We start from the raw sequence: 17,628 nt of genomic DNA on the forward strand, positions 1-17,628 counted from the left end.
GTGACCGTAAGTCACGTGTTTCTTAAGGAATCAACATAAAAAAAGGGCACATTGTTTGTAATTACATCATTACTTTTGTGGCGGCCATCTTATAATGGGTTGGGTACAAATTATATTACTCGTTTTCATCACATTTGATACCATCATGTTGTTCATTAAACAGAATTCTCAGTCTGATATATATATAGCAGTGAAAAGTCTTTTTCGTAATTCAATCATTCCAATGTTCGTGGTACCATATGTTACATATATACATTTTGAGGCGCCAGCGCGAATAGTGCCATTTGTCGTGGGGCTCACTACGGTCCCGCTATGAGCCTTCAACGAACAGTTCACATTTTTTGCACAATATGGAGCAATTTCACATTCTCTGAATAGTATACAATCAGGCCCTGAATGGGCACTTCATTTCTCATGTTACTGATTGTTCGGAATTGTCCCTATGTTGCAATAACAAAAAATATTATTCAAACTTTAGGGTGATAGGGCAGACATCACAGATTTTTTTAGGTTCATACATAAGTTCATTGTTTTTCCCAGGGTTAAGAAAGAGTCATTGGGGTTCGGAATGAGGCATCTTAGATGTGAGTCCACATCTCCACCTCATTATTCATCCCGCCCGGGGTATTAGTCTGTAGCTGGATGATGAATCTTGATTCTAAGGTTCTCAGTTTTTTCACCCAGTGGCCCCCTCTCTCTGTTCTGACTAGTTGATCCAGAATAAAGTAAGTCAACAGATTGCTGTTACTATTGTGTACTTGCTCGAAATGGCGAGCTACTGGATGAGTAAAAAAAAAAAACACATATATATATATATATATATATATGGATGTATAATGTTACAACGCATACTTTTACAACGCATACCTTTACAACGCAACATCCATTACAACGCATTCCATTACAATGCATACCATTACAACAAATTTTTAAAAACTACCTTTACAACGCATTCCATTACATCGCATACTACCTTTATAACGCATACCATTACAACGCATAACATTACATTGCATGCAAGGTAAGTATTGGATAGTGTAGGGGTAAAAATTATTATTCTAACTCCAGGGGGTGCAACAGTAGGGTAAGTGTTGGATAGTGTAGGGGTAAAAATTACTATTCTAACTCCAGGGGGTGCAATAGTAGGGTAAGTGTTGGATAGTGTAAGGGTACTATGTGTTGTAATGCTATGTGTTGTAATAGTATGCATTCTAATGACTGCGTTGTAATGACATGTGGTATGCGTTGTAGTGTCATACGTTGTAATGGTTGCGTTGTAATGGCATGCGTTGTAATGGATGTTGCGTTGTAAAAGTTTTGTTGTAATAGTCGTGCGTTGTAAAAGTTCAGTTGTAAAGGTTGTTTCCCTATATATATATATATATATATATATATATATATCACTTAGAATAGAAGATTAAAAGGCAGGGAGAGGAAGGGTATTTTTTTAAAGCAAACAAAGTGGTTGTATTTTAAGGCAAATTCTCACCAAAATGCATACCTTCCCGAATGCTGTGGGCCACACTCTTTGAGACCCGTGGTTGAGCAGTGCCCGCACAGTGTGCTGTGGCCTCAGCATTTGCTTGAAAGCTGCTGTCTGCAGTGAGCAGGACAATGGTGAAGCACCGTTGTAGTCGATGGCGTTGACGTCTGAGCCGTTCTCCAACAAGAGCTTCACTAGATCATGGCTGGCACTCTTGCAGGCCTTGTGAAGCGGGCTCTTCTTCTCCTCATCAGTGGCATTAGCATTGGCCCCATGAGCAAGCAGCATTCGGCACACCTGTAGGTAGTTTTCTAAGTGCTTAGGCTCTATGGCCTGCCCACAAGCCACATTGAGAGGGGTCTCCTGCTGAGCATTCCTGCCATCAACAGCAGCACCATGGCGCAGGTACAGATGTGTGTGTGCTGGGAGGCCGTGTCTGGCTGCAATGTGCAGTGAAGATTCTTGGCTATCCTCACTGACCTGACTCACCACAGCACCATATTTGATGAGCAGTTTAGCACACCTGTTGAGACACAAAAGTGGTGCTTGTTAATTGCATATTTACCCTTAACCAAACAAAATGTAAGGCACCTTTTATCAAACATAAGAAACCAAGAGCAAGGCCCTAGCCGAATGAATAAACACTAGCTCCAACAGCAACAAAGAAATATTCACAGTCGTAAAAGATTTCACCACACCGACAGCAGCCGCTGGCAATATCACTCCATCACAAGACCTGTGCACAACCCATCGTACTTTTCCTGCAGCCAGATCACAACCATATAAAACAACTTCACCCCACAACTGGACTTCTTGAACCCCATCAGAAGCCTCTCAGAGATGAATGAAGACAAAACAATAACTACAAGGGACACCATCAGCACAGAGGAAACCACAGCAATCAAGAAGAACATACACTTCGGAGCCCCGTCAGACCCCTGCCCCCATCATGCGTTCAAAAAAGGAGTGAACCCTATCGGCAAGGTCCTCACCCCAATCCTCAACACCTCCATCAGTACAGCCACCTTTCCAGAACCAGCCACCTTTCCAGAGGCCAACTCCCTCCTAAAGAAGCCCTCAGCCAACCCGAGCAAACTCGCCATCTATAGACTGATATTTCTCCTTGATTAGCCTGCCAAGGTACTGGAAGAAGCCATCAACAAGGGCCTCTCCCACCAGCAAAACTGGCTTTTCGACACCACACAATCAGGATTTAGACCCAACCATGGCATGGAAATCACTGTCATAGCATCAACGGATGACATACAGGAGATCCTTGTCAGAGTAGGAACCACAGTCTTCATCCTGCTAGACCTATCAGCAGTCTTGGATACTGTATCCCATTTTGATCCCACGCCTCCAAGAAGCGGGCATTTAGAGACATACCCTTGAGTAGATCTGCACATTCCTCACTGGAAAAACCCAAACCACCATGATGCCCTACTACTCCTTAAAAGCACAGGACTCATCTCTGGAGTCCTGCAGGGTTCCTTACTCAGCCCAGCGCTCTTCAACATATTTCCCACAAGTAGACTTCATCTTGACTCACAAAATAAACGTCCTCAAATGTACAGATGACATGCACCTGATACTGTCCCTCTATGACAAAAAACCCAATACCAAGAAAAAGATCACTGCATGCAATACCACAGTGGCCACATGGAGGAAGTTCAACTGCCTCAAGCAGGACATGGACAAGACTGAAGTGATGGTCTTTGAGAGAGACCTCACTATGGGACTAAACCTGGTGGCCTACAGACCTCATAACGACTTCCATGCATAGCTCACAAGGATGAAACCTCTTAATCATTATAGACTGCAAACTGGACATGGTCTCCCAAGTCAATGCAGTTGCCTCATTGTAATTGAACACCCTGAGGCTGCTGAAGAAAATCTTCAAGTGGCAACTAGACAACATCAGGAAAACGACCATGCAAGCTCTCATCACTGGCAGACTGGACTATGGGAACATCCTGTATGCAGGAATAACCAACCAGCTCACAAGAAGACTGTTCAGAACGCAGCAGCCAGAGTAGTCCTCAACTATCACCTCAGGAAACTCCCCTGGCTTCTGATACACAAGTGTGCACACTTCAAACTACTTACCCACAACTACAAAGCACTCCAACAATGCAGGCACTGCTTACCTGAACATCTGCAGATTTTCCACTAACCTTCTACACACCTCTGTTATGCTGTACTCTAACTAGCACACTCCCTGCGCATACACAAAAGCATAGCAATGGGTTGCCCCATCTCGGCTCCGAAAGACTGGAAGGACCTCCCACAACATGCAAGAGCCTCCTCCACTGTTCTTGACTTCCACAAGACGCTGAAGACCTGACCATTCGAGTAAGGTCATCAGTCTGCCCCAAACACCTGCTAAAAGTGCCAGGACACCCTTATGTGTGATAAGTGCACTATAAAAATTTAACATAACGTGACATAACATAACAGAAACACCTCATCAGCACAGGCGTAGCTTAGTCAGTAAAATTGGGTGGAAGTTAAGATTTACCAACAATCATGCTGGCATATCATATAGAAATATAATGCATGAGAAGCAGGGCAAGAGGGGGGCTTAAAAGGCAGGGGAGAGAGAGAGTTGTAGGGATTGTTAGGTGTATTTAAAACAAATATTTTGCAAAATAGGCAATATTTGAAAGACCTTTAAAATAGAGATGAGTGTAGTGATGTCCCTTTTGGGCCCACCTTGGTTCTCCTCTACTTTACCGTATTACATGTTTGTGGCTGCTTCTGCTTGAACAGCCACTCATGACACTTGTTTTTGTAACATGAATTTAGGAATACACTGTACATGTTGTCTTGTTATAGAGTGACTCTTCCTAGGAATTCATCTGCACATTTCGTACAAGGAAGTTTAGAATACATAACACCACGTTGTACTGTTTTCTGCTCAGTCAGCAATACAACAATGTAGCCTAGCTGCAATTTTGAAAACACAATAATTTTAGCATATGAACTGTGTTTTGTCCCTTTGTGGGCAGAGAGGAGAATTCAAGCAGAGTGATCTGTCCTGAAATGAACACACGCCAGGTATGGGATCCGTTACTAATCTCAGGGATCACTGATATATCCCTTTGCTTACATAGTAAGAATAGGTCTAGACGGATAACTAACTTGACATGGGTGTGTTGTTCATTGTTTCTAGAGTGCTAGTAAGGTTGATTACTTTGCTTAGTTGCATATGTCTACTAATCGCAGCACACCTGCTTCATAATAGACTATGATAGTTTCAATAAATGTTTTGTAAACTTCCAACCTGTCTTTCCTTTGTTTACTGAAGGCTTGCATGACTGAGGTACGAAAGGTGATGATCTGTTTCCACAGTTCCCTTGGGGACTAGAGGTTTATGTATTAGGTTTGCCAAAATCACCTGCTACTCTGGGATGGTTAGCAGTTCAGGTGAGGCATTGTAATCTAACCTAGATCTGGGTTGCTGGATGCTGATGTGGTAGAGAGACACAGTGCCTATATTCTGATGACCTGACATCCCAAGGCACAGTTCTGTTCACCAACAGAATTCATACAACAAGAGAATACTTGTTTGTTTGGTTTTGTCAGTGTGTGTATATAAAAATCCCAAGTGAAATCCGACAGACACCTCACCATCCCAGATTGAAAGCACTTGTAATCAACTACTTACTAGATAATATATTTATTAGGGGGTGTAACACCCCAATCACCCTCCCCCCGAAGCTATGCACCTGCTCATTTTGCCACAAATAAGGTTTTCTCTATCCTCTTCCATGTGGAAGTAAGGACAATTACCCAATCATCCTGTTGTTGTTATGTAAAAAGGGGACATCCCATGAATGACGTTGCAATAGGTCTCAAAACCCACACAGACCAAATTAAACAACATTCTGGAATGCCTGTGTTTTTCCTTATACTCTATGGCTCTTTTAAACTTGCAATAGTAAATATCAGTGAGCCAGGTATGACCTGCCGCTGGTCTCCACGAGAGCCGGAGTTATGAGCTCCCTTCCCTCAGCCCAACCTTTTCTTGTTCCTTTTTTCTAACCACATGTTCATGCCACATTGACCTGAACTGACTTCTTCGTGCCTCTATCCCCATAGCTGGTGTCTCCAGGATTCGAGATCTCGAGATAAATGATCTTTTCTGGAAAATGCAGTGTTCTAGTTAAAAATGATAAGATATATATATATATATATATATATATAAGTATATAACGAAACAGTTATTCACAACCATTCCTCTCCAGAGAAGAAAAACGCAAGTAAGCCCAGAATTCGTGCTAATTCTTCAGTGATTTATTGTGCAAATTGTTGCCAGCCATCCGCCATGACGCGTTTCGCCTCCCAAACGAGGCTTGATCACATGGCGTGCAGTGAAACAAACAAGGATTTAAATAATCCAAATGGGGGCGCGGCATAAAAGGCTGCATTTAAAGTGAACAGTGCATATACATTTCGTTTCACCTTATTGTCAATTTGAAACATAATTGAGGGCAAAGTGCCCAATTACTTAGATCCCACATAAGTTGACATGTAAAATCAAATACATAGAATTCAAATACATCTTCATTCTCTGTACATAATTAATTACACCTGAATATAGATATCAAAAATACCAAAATTATCAAAAATATATCTATATACAATCTTTCATAGAAAACGCATAAATACATATATATATATATCAAAAATATGTTGCTCTATATATATATAAAAAAAATATCATATAAATATATACACATTAAAAATTAGTCATGTATACATATCCTGTGGCAAAGAATATCAAAATCGTTCAAATTGATACGTTTATGCACGATAATATATGCTTGTGTTAACTAATTTCTTGGAAGAGCACAAGTGAGCAACTTATCCAAGCCACCAGGAAGCAGCCATCGCCTACCATATATTGCTTTCAATAAAACCCCATAATAGCAGCTGTGAAATATACATAAAGTGTTTAAAGTAAAGTGCCCGTGCCAAAATTAAAAAGAAGATTTCCAATAATAACATCATCATTATAAAATCATTTCACAGAAAAGATGGAAGTTGTGGATTCCGGAACATTAAAGATTCATACTGTTCTTTTATAGCTGTGCTAGATTAATTTAAAGCATCAGCAGGGGTATGCTTAGCTTCCCTGATCAGAACATAATCAAAAGCAACTACCTACACCCAACGGGGAGAAATATAAGAAATATGAAATATATTAGTAAATCTGAAGTCAGTTGTACTTGCAAGCAAACACATTATCCTAAGTGAACTTCATAGTTCCTTTAGACAGGTGTATAAGTCTTCCCGTTCATTGAGTCCAGCCGGACTCTCACTATTCATTTCTAAGATGTATCTAGTCTCCAAGAGGCGTAACCTACCCTCTCTATCCCCTCCCCGCTTTAAGGGTAGTACTGTGTCAATGAGATAATATTGAAGACTACTGGGGTCACTATTATGCAATGATTCAAAGTGACGCGCCACCCGGTAAGACCGATCCTTGCCAGTTATCGCTCTAATGTGTTGGAGAATACATTTGTGTGCTGAGGGCCGCATGCTGCCTATATAGTTTAAGCCGCAAGGGCACTGCAGAACGTAAATTACAAACTCCATCTTACAAGTCAAGCGTTTGGTGATGGGTATTGGTTTCTCCTTAAATGGACTCACATAATGAGTTTTATTCACCCCATAGCGGCAAGCTTTGCAAAAAGCACATTTCCTGAAGCCATTATTAAGGGCCTCCCATGTGCCGGACAGAGTTGTCTCCAAATTGTTGTTAACCAGGGCGTCCGCCATTGTAGGAGACCTACGGAAAGTCATTTCTGGTCTTATGGAGACATCACCTCCAATGATTGGATCCCCCTTTACTAGGTTCCAATTCTTGAGGAAGATCTTTTTAATTTCTGAGTGTTGTTGACAATAAGGGACTATGACTCTGAAGTTGATGTGAGTGCTATCAGGGTTTATTGCTGGTTCTTTAATTTTAGGAATTAGGTCCTCCTCTCTTGTTTTGGCTCTAGTTCTTTTAATGGCTTTATCCAGAATATTTTCTTCATAACCCCTTTCTAAGAAGCGTTTTTTACTCGCTAGTTGTGAAGCTTCACAATCGTTGTCTGCACTACAGATTCTCCTCAACCTAAGCATCTCCCCGTAGGGGATGCTATTGATGAGGTGACGGGGGTGTTGACTCGTAGCGTGAAGTACTGTGTTCCCGGCAGTCATTTTCTGTAGTCTAGTCCCTATTTTGTGATCGCTAACGAATACCTCCACGTCCAAAAAGTTTATTGAGACATTGTCTATTTGAGAAGTAAATTGCAAATTTAAAGAATTAACATTTATCAATTTAACAAACTCCTCAGCACTAGATTTCGAACCCTTCCAAACTAAAAAGAGATCATCAATATACCTCAGATACAGCATGACATTAGTTCTCATGATGTCACCGTGTGACCCCATGAGGACCCGCTCCTCCCACAGCCCCATGTGCAAGCATGCGAAGCTGGGGGAGAAGCAAGCCCCCATGGCCACACCCCTCAGTAGCTGAGATATACATATGTATATATATATATCTATATATGTATGTGTATATATATATATGTATGTGTATATATATATATATATATATATATATATATATATTCACAGAAAAAACCATAGGTTTCACACCAGTTATAGTTAGGAATTAGCATTTAAAAAACCTATTAAATTCACTGAAAAAACCATAGGTTTCACACCAGTTATAGTTAGCTGGAAATTTTACTGATATAAAACCATTGAAATTCCCACGTTATAGTTAGTCGGACTCACTATAACTTGCGCGTGCAATGCACTGCTGATGACGTCACATATTACATCACTCATGACATGGTCAGTGACATCACTCATGACATCACTGATGACACCATCCAGTGAATATGTGTCTTTCTGAAAAATAAATATTAGTGAGTTATGTTTAAATATTTAAATACATATATTAGTGTTTCACTTTGTGTATAAGTGGCTACATGTGTTGATAAGTAGCTACATGCGTATGTATATGGGTTATTTGATATTTTTATTAGTATTAGTATGAGTGTCTATATGGTTAGGTGGAGGTATTACTTAGCACATAGATGCATGAGTGACTGACTCTTTGTTTGTATGTGTTTTGAAGACAGCATATGTACAGGACTGTATGGGTGGATGAGTGTCTATATGTGTTTGTTAGTGAGTGAATGACTGTCTCACTAGTGTCTTTATCAGTAACTACATATGTTTTAATCTAGTATATATGAATATTGATGTATATAACTGAGTATATGTGAGAGTAAGAGATTGTAAGATTTCCTGTTTAAATAAGTATGTGTTTCTATAAGTGATTGTTTAAGAGAATAAATATGTGTAATTTTCAATAGAAGTAAGGTGGAAGTGTGTGTATAACTCTATTTTCAAATAAATGGTTGTTCAATAGTTTATTTGCACGTGTGAATATGTGTGTGAGTAACTTTTGGATGAATGTCGGTGTGTAACAGAATGTATAGGTGTATCTCTTCATATGATGAGTGAGTATATGTATGAGTGACTATATAGAACTGTTGGTGAATGAGTGGATGAGTATATAGATAGTGGAAGTACAGAATTGCTTGTTGTAACTGATATAGGTATGTCCATTTTTTAAAAATTTCAGTTTCTATTTTTGAATATGTGTCTCAAGGGTTACTTTACACTGAGAGGAGGTCTGTCACTATGTCACAAGGATGGTGTCATCAGTGATGTCATGAGTGATGTCACTGACCATGTCATGAGTGATGTAATATGTGACGTCATCAGCAGTGCATTGCACGCGCAAGTTATAGTGAGTCCGACTAACTATAACGTGGGAATTTCAATGGTTTTATATCAGTAAAATTTCCAGCTAACTATAACTGGTGTGAAACCTATGGTTTTTTCAGTGAATTTAATAGGTTTTTTAAATGCTAATTCCTAACTATAACTGGTGTGAAACCTATGGTTTTTTCTGTGAATTTCAAAGGTTTTTTAAATGCTAATTCCTAACTATAACTGGTGTGAAACCTATGGTTTTTTCAGTGCATTTCATAGGTTTTTTAAATGCTAATTCCTTTGTATATCGAGTTTCTAACCTTTTTTTTTTTTACAATTTGCTGTTTTTTTTAAGTATTCATTTTTTTTATGATTTTTTTTTTTTGCGCTCTGGGTGCGCGCACGGGGAAGCTTTCAGCTAAGCTCTCCTGTAAGCTTCTCCGTGCGCTCATCTGAAAGCGCACCCAGAGCGCAACTGTCGTTCGTGAAAAAAAAATATGAATGAAAAGTTAATAATAATGCAAAACATTTCGTACCATACAAATAAAATTTGTTTTTTTTAATATGGAAAATGATTATGCATTTCTATTAAAGTTTGATGACGTCACTTCGGCGCGCAACGTACGTGCCCTCGGAAGCGCATACGTGCGCGGCGCCTAAACGCACGCAAAAGCGCCTACGATCGCGCCACGTGTGCGCCCCGGAAGCGCCTACGATCGCGCTGCGTAAACGCACCCGGAAGTGCACCCGAGCGCGCATCGTAAGCGCGTCAGGTCATGTGACCCTAAAATAACACTTTTCATTGGTTGCTAACAGTTTTTTGTTACAATGAATGAAATCCCCACCCATTTCCTTCACTTCTTCTTTCACTTTTGTGACTGAAAGACCTGCATTTTTTGCTGCTCCATATTCCTGGATTCATCATGGCTGCCAGATCATCCAGCAGTGAAGATGACTTCATTGATGAAGAGCCACCTACCCCAAAGAAGAAGGGACATTTCATTTGGAAATTCTTTAAATTCCCAGCAGACCAGAAGAAGGTGAATGCACCAAAAGTAGAGTGCAGGATCTGCAAAAAGGTCCTGTCACGGGGTAACCCCCAAAAAAAGTACTCTTTTGGAAACTTTACGATGATCCGACATGTGGAGACCAGGCACCCCCAGAATTTTGCCCGGGAAAGTGTCAGGGCTCTGGCACAGGAGGTTCCTAGAGATGGGGCCTCTACATCTACAGGAGGAGCAACTTCTTCCGGAAGAGATCAATCTCAGGGGCAGGTGGCAAACATCCAACCTGCATTCAACCATGGGGTCGTCAGATGCAGATACTGCAATCAACTCCTCACCTATGGGGAGCAAAGTGTCCTGCTCATGGTTCGGGCATTAGAGAACCATCACTGCCCTTCCCACCCCTAATTTTTTTCTTTTCTTTTTGCTCCTGTTGAGCAGTTTCTATTCCCTGTTTTTGTTCCTCTTCAGTTAAAAGAAGAAAACCAAAAGTTCTTTTCAGAACTACCTCCAATTCTCATCAAAGAGCTATAATCTTAAAAAATGAAGAGTAAGTGAAATATAGTGCATTGATAATTGAAAGGAGAATGAGTAAGAAAGAACAGAAAGGTATGAGAGGTGAAAGGAAGTGAAGTAGGAGGACTGAAAGAAGGTGAGTGTTAGAAAAGAAATTTATGACACAGTGAATAAACTGGAGGCCTCATTTCTGAAAAGTGACGCATCGCTACGTGAAAATAGCGATGCGTCACTTATCTGGACGCACTCCTTATGACATTCCACATATGTCATATTTAATATATGACTAATCAATTCGCAAGGAGTTACAGATATGTCAGTATTTCTGACATATCTCTAAACACAAAAGTAACGCATTGCAGGAGTGCGTCACAAAAGTGACGCAACTCCAGTAATGTGTCCTTTCACATGGAAAAAGCACCATGTGAAAGGTTTGCTGTGAAGCAGGCGCAAGATTTTGGCGCAACTGCATCCTAAAAGTGACGCACTGCGTCATTATTACCAAGCTTTTTGCAAGGAACACCCCCTCTGCATGCATTATACCTGACACTATTTTTTAAAAAGTGACGCATGTAGGTACATAGGTCACTTTTTAAAACTCTGCGCCATATTGTATCTGCATCAGGTATAATGTATGAAGAGGGGGCAATCCCTCGCAAAAAGCTTGGTAATAACAACGTACTGAAATCTATGAGATTTCCCTGCGTCGCTTTTAGGATGCTATTGCGTCAAAATTTTGCGCCGGCCTCGCATCACTTTTATGTTTACACATATGTCAGAAATACTGACGTATCTGTAACTCCTTGCAATATGATTCGTCATACATTAAATATGACACATCTGGAATGTCATAAGGACTGTGTACAGAAAAGTGACGCATCACACCAGCAGTGTAATAAAATGTGCCTCGTTGCACTATATTTATATTTAAATCTCAAACATTTCACTGCGTCGCTATTACAAAGCTTTTTGTGGGGGAACACCCCCTCTGCATGCATTATACCTCACGCAGATATAATGTGGCGCTTGATTTTAAAAAGTGACCCATCTACCTAGATACCTCACTTTTTAAATATAACGCAACGCAACACATTTTTTTACACTACTGGTGCAATGCGTCACTTTTCTGTGCGCACTCCTTATGACATTCCAAGTAACGCATTGCTGGAGTGCGTCACAAAAGTGACGCAACTCCAGTAATGTGTCCTTTCAAATGGGGAAAGCAGCATATGAAAGGTCTTGCCTCAGTCTAACACCTGCTGTAAAGCAGACACAAGATTTTGACGCAACAGCATCCTAAAACTGACGCAGTGAAATCTCAAAGATTTCACTGCGTCGCTATTACAAAGCTTTTTGCGAGAGAACACCCCCTCTGCATACATTATACCTGACGCTATTTTTAAAAAGTGACGCATCTAGGTACATGGGTCACTTTTTAAAACTCTGCGCCATATTGTATCTGCAACATGATTCGTCATACATTAAATATGACACATCTGGAACGTCATAAGGAGTGCGCACAGAAAAGTGACGCATAACACCAGCAGTGTAATAAAATGTACCTCGTTGCACTATATTTAAAAAGTGACGCATCTAGATAGATGCGTCACTTTTTAAATATTGCATAACAATGCGCATTTTTTTACACCGCTGGTGCGTCACAAAAATTGACGCACAGGAAGCGCAAAACTAACAGCGCAAGGCCTTCATAAATATAGTCCTGGATTTAGGGGGTCAGAGGGGGTCTACTCTTCCCCCTTATGATCCAATCAGCTTCCTGCGCGCAAGTCGCGTGTCGCGCCTGGAGCGCACTCCCGTGCGCGCACGGGAGCGCGGCTATCCCCGCGCAAAACGAAAAAAAAATTTTAATGCCCTGCAGGACCCTATTTTAGTCCCTACATCAAACCTAGGGGGTCAGAGGGGGTCTACTCTTCCCCCTTATGGTCATTTGCCCCTTTTTTTTTCAAACTCCTTGTGTCTCGATTTTACCGAGACACAAGATGGCGGCCGCTCCGCACTGTTTAGAATGTTTACAGACAACTGAGATCCAATCAGCTTCCTGCGCGCAAGTCGCGTGTCGCGCCTGGAGCGCACTCCCGTGCGCGCACGGGAGCGCGGCTATAGATATATATATTTTTTTGAACCTAAATTACTCAAAATCCACTGGAGCACATATCTTGAGACATAGCAAAGGCACATCGGGCTACCAGTCCCTACAATTTTGCCAAGTTTGGTGGAAATCCATTCAGCCGTTCGGGCTAAAAGTGAAATCGACCGCCCTATGGAAATTAACATGGGGAAAACGCGTTTTGGGACCCCCCTTTTATCTCGGCCCCCGCTTGACGAATCCCCCCCAAACTTTCAGGGAAGGACCGGACCGCCATGAGACCATTTTCCTGAAAATTTCAGGCAGATTCGTCAACCGGCGCCAAAGTTATTCAAAATAGAATGTTGAGATTTAACATTGAAAATTATCCTAACTATAACTACCTACTGGCGACCGCCAGTAGGTAATATATATATATATATATATATATATATATATATATATATATATATATATATATATATATATATATATATATATATATATATATATATATATATATATATATATATATATATATATATATATATATATATATATTCATTCCATGGGCATACATGTCATTGTTACAAAATCCAATGCCAGATGTATTTTGATTGAAACTTTGTTTCTCCATCTGAAAATGATGCCTACATGTTTCAGCCGAAATCAACATGCCCTTGTGGTCACTTAGCTTTCTTCAGGGCTAAAAATCCCCCCCTATCTTTCCCTATTACTAAAGAAGTCTACATTAATCAGGAGACAGAAGGCTCCCCTACTTATCTCTTCAGTTACTTAGGACCCAAAATGAGTTCCTAGGTCAGCCTCATCGGTTGTCTTTCTGCGTCAAATGTCAGTAAATCTGCACTTAAGTAGCTTCCCTATATGTCCCTATATGTCTCATGTAGAGACATACACTACGTAAACAAAAACAGAGAGGTCAGGTCAGTCTCAGAACTGCCACAAAGACGGAGCAGGATAGAGAAGAGTCACACACTCACTCTGGGTGAGTTAGAAGGCCCTCACACACCGACCTAGTCAGTGTCATGCTTCATCACTGGGCCCCACCAAAGAGGCCGAGTGCCTCTTTGGTGTGCTGCGACGCCAGAAAGACTGCGGAGCTGGTTGTGTGAAAAGGGCGTGACGTGAGGGTAACTATAATTAAAAGTGCCTAAGAGGGTATCAGTAAAAAATTATTTTAATGAGTGATCCCTAAGACACGAGTGAAGAGTATTTATGTGTCTGAATTTTAATGCCAAGGTTTTAGGATTGGTTAAATTCAGAGAAATACAATAAGTCAGTCAACATGTTTCTGCCATACGGGTGGTTTAAATTTACCAAGGCATTCGTCAGGACTATACCCCGGCGGTATGGACCCTCTAATCGTCCACCCTGACCTGGGGGCGTGAAAGTGAAAATAAAAATAGTAAAAAAGTGCTTGAAAAATTAGAAGAGCAAGTCGCTCATTCCAAAAAAATTCTCCAAAATTTGGAGTATCTCAGCACCTGTAAAGTGAAAATACATATACAAACACAAAGAGACATACATACAATTAATATGCGCCATTGCGATTGATCATAGTGCTCCATAGTTTGTGGCAAACAATGGTGTACCCAAAGTAGACGCTATTTTTAGCACCATCCAAGTAGCACTGTGGGGATGATAGCGTTAGCTCTGGGAAGTGAAGTGCTAAAGGTGTTTTGTTAAAAACTACAACTGTAGATATGGGGGTTAAAAACACGATGTAAGTACTCCTTATGGAGGGATCAATGGACCAAAGGTCTGTGACCCCATAAGATGGTAATTTAGAATTATATCTCACTTTAAAACAGGGCGCTACTTGCACCATGGGTCTCGGGAGGGGAGTTGGAGCGTGCCTGGCACATCCTGTAAAGAAAGAGGGTTTGATGTAAATGCTCATAAAGCAGGTTGTACTTAGCTCGTTTTTGTAGAATGCCAGAAGTCCTGTGTCCGGAGTGCACTCACGCCCTCAACGCTCGCAGCCCACTCTGAACCTTCGTATTACCTCAAAACCGGACCCCGACGATGATGAGCGGGGCCGGTAACTGAGTATAAGTATGTTCAGGCTGCTGATCGCGTTCTTCCGGGTGGCCTTTTCTAGCCAAACCGAGGCTTGGAACGCACCCGCCCAGACTGCAGGGGCGCGGCCAGTTTCCAAAGCGAGGTTTGGAGACAGAAGCCAATGGGGAACCTGACCGGCGTCTTAGTCGGTGAATAGCTTTATGGAATATCATGCGCTTACCATGCTTGGTTATATGGAAGATTAGCAAAGTAGTACAGACAGTAGGGGCATTAGCAAGAAAATGCCGAAGATATTCCATGGCAAATAGGTACATAGTACGGATACACAGCACTGTATGCGCTGTATTTGTAAAATACAAACACAGCAGGGGTATTCCTGCTTATTTGCAGAGAGTGAAAAAAAGAGATTGGCAGTAAAATAATTACTAGAATGGGATATTATTACAGAAGGGCACAGAGAAAGCATACGCACGTGCATTCAGATTGTTAGGGTCATGCTACTTGAATTATTTACGTTGTCTAGAGGTTCCAAGATATTATGCTCAAGAAAGCACAGTGTTCCACGGGATGTCGTCGTTGAGGCCGTTTGTGTTAGTGCCTAAACGATACACCCAGCGCTGCTCTTTTTCGAAGAGTCTGTTTGTTATACTTCTTGTGCCGTTGATTACTTCAATTACGGTCCACCTCATGTCATTAGTTGTGTGGTTATTGTCCAAGAAGTGACGGCTTAGCTTAGTTGTTGCTTTTTTACACCTTACATTGCTCCGATGTTCGCAAATGCGCTGTTTAATCTTGCGTGTGGTCATGCCAACATAGCGGAGCTGGCAGGGACAGGTAATTAGATAGACCACATTCATTGAGTTGCAGTTAGTGTGTTCTCTCGGAGTCCACACCTTCCCTGCTTCCAGTGACAGTGTTTTTGTTGCTTCTGTTAAATGGCAAACGCTGCAGTCAGAGCAGGGGTAATGCCCAGTGATTTTTGGCAAACCCCATGCTGCAGTCACTGTAGGTGTGATGTTTGGTGGTTTTTCCTTTGGGCGGGTGTGGACCAGTGCGTCTCGTAAACTCCGTCCCTTTTTAAAAGAAAAAAGGGGTTTCTCCCAATTTTCTTTGCAAGATGTCAGAATGTTCCAATGTTTGTTTATACTTTTTTTCATCAGATTGGAAAGGCTACTATATGTGGTAACACATGTGAGAGGTATTGAATCAGGGTTGTTCATCTTTTCTTCCAAGAGTGCCTCTCTTGGCTGATTTCTTGCTCTTTTGAATCCCTTATTCAGGATAGGTGCTGGGTAGCCTCTATCTCTTAGTTTTTCTGTGAGGCTGAAGGACTGATCTTTGAAATCTGAAAGAGTGCTACAATTCCTCCTTAGTCTCAGATACTGCCCGTAAGGAAGGTTCTCCTTCAGAGGGCGAGGGTGAAAGCTGCTAAATTCAAGGAGGTTGTTTTTAGCTGTAGACTTGTTATGAGTTTTAGTTGTTAGTCCAGTCCCATTCACAGAGATAACCACATCCAGGAAAACAATATCTGTTCTGCTTATTGTGTTAGTGAACCTTAGATTGTGGTCTAGGGTATTAATCCATATCAAAAAAGTCTCTAGGTCACTTTGGCTGCCTGTCCATAGAAGCAGAATATCGTCTATGTAGCGCTTCCATAGAAGCACTGACGATGAAAAAACTGCGCTTGATGGCAGAATGTGTTTGGCCTCAAAATCAGCTACATACAGCCCGGCCACACTAGGGGCAAATGTACTGCCCATAGATGTCCCTGAGCACTGAAGGAATAGCTTGTCTTTGAAGGAGAAAAAGTTCTCTTTTAACGCTATAGTGGCACATTCAATGATAAAGTTCTTGGGTGTCTGGTAATTCCATACGATGGAGTCTAGTGACTTACCCAGGACTTCGATAGTATCGTCCTGTGGAATGCTCGTATAGAGGCTTTCTACATCGAGAGTCACTAGGGTAACTGAGTTCTCTGGGAACGTGATCTCTGCTAGTAATCGTAGTAGGCTCTTGGTATCTTTTAGGTAGGTAGGAGTTGATTGTACTAGAGGTTTTAAGAAATAGTCACAAAACTGAGACAAGTGTTCCAAGAGAGAGCCAATCCCAGAGACGATGGGACGTCCGGGAGGTGGCAATCGGTTTTTATGCATCTTGGGCAACGTGTAGAAGTAAGGTATGACATTGCTTGTGTTGTTCAAAAATTCTGCTTAATTTTTTGACAGGTGACCTTGTTCCTCTGCCCGTCTCACCAAAGTCGTGATCCTGTTAGTGAGGTCAGCAGTAGGGTCTGATGTGAGTGGGGTATAGTTTCTGATGTCCCCAAGCAAGTCATTACAGGTTTTCTCGTAGTCTTTTGTGTTTTGAATGACAAAGCCTCCACCTTTGTCTGCAGGCTTTATAGTTATTGAGGTGTCATTCTGCAGTTGATGTAGTGCTTGGTATTCGGCAGTGCTAAAGTTCCCAAATGTCTTAGGGTTCTGGCAGGCTTCCAGGTCTTTGAATACAGCCTGCTCAAAGGCGGTGATGGCCGCAGGTATTGTGTATGGAGGAGGGGTGAAAGTGGAACTCGGTCTTAGTCCCGTGTCACCTTTCCTGATTGCTTCCATTGGGTCTACTTTGCCTTCGAAAAATGCTTTCAATTTCAATTTACGAAAAAAGCCAGCAAGTTCGCAGTGCAGCTTGAACTTGTCAGGTCTCGCTGTTGG

General features: G+C 41.4%; 1 protein-coding gene across 2 annotated transcripts in view; it reads right to left on the reverse strand.

The window, feature by feature from the left end:
- The window catches only part of ASB18 (ankyrin repeat and SOCS box containing 18), a 279,270-nt gene that overhangs the window by 47,017 nt on the left and 214,625 nt on the right, over positions 1-17,628 (reverse strand). For both annotated transcript variants that reach the window (XM_086948326.1, XM_086948327.1), the window contains exon 3: positions 1,502-2,006. In XM_086948326.1, the coding sequence (XP_086804452.1) occupies positions 1,502-2,006 (505 nt within the window). The remainder of the gene's footprint in view (positions 1-1,501; positions 2,007-17,628) is intronic.

The sequence above is a fragment of the Lissotriton vulgaris genome, unplaced genomic scaffold (genome assembly GCF_964263255.1).
Source record: "Lissotriton vulgaris unplaced genomic scaffold, aLisVul1.2 SCAFFOLD_658, whole genome shotgun sequence".
NCBI classification, from domain to species: domain Eukaryota; kingdom Metazoa; phylum Chordata; class Amphibia; order Caudata; family Salamandridae; genus Lissotriton; species Lissotriton vulgaris.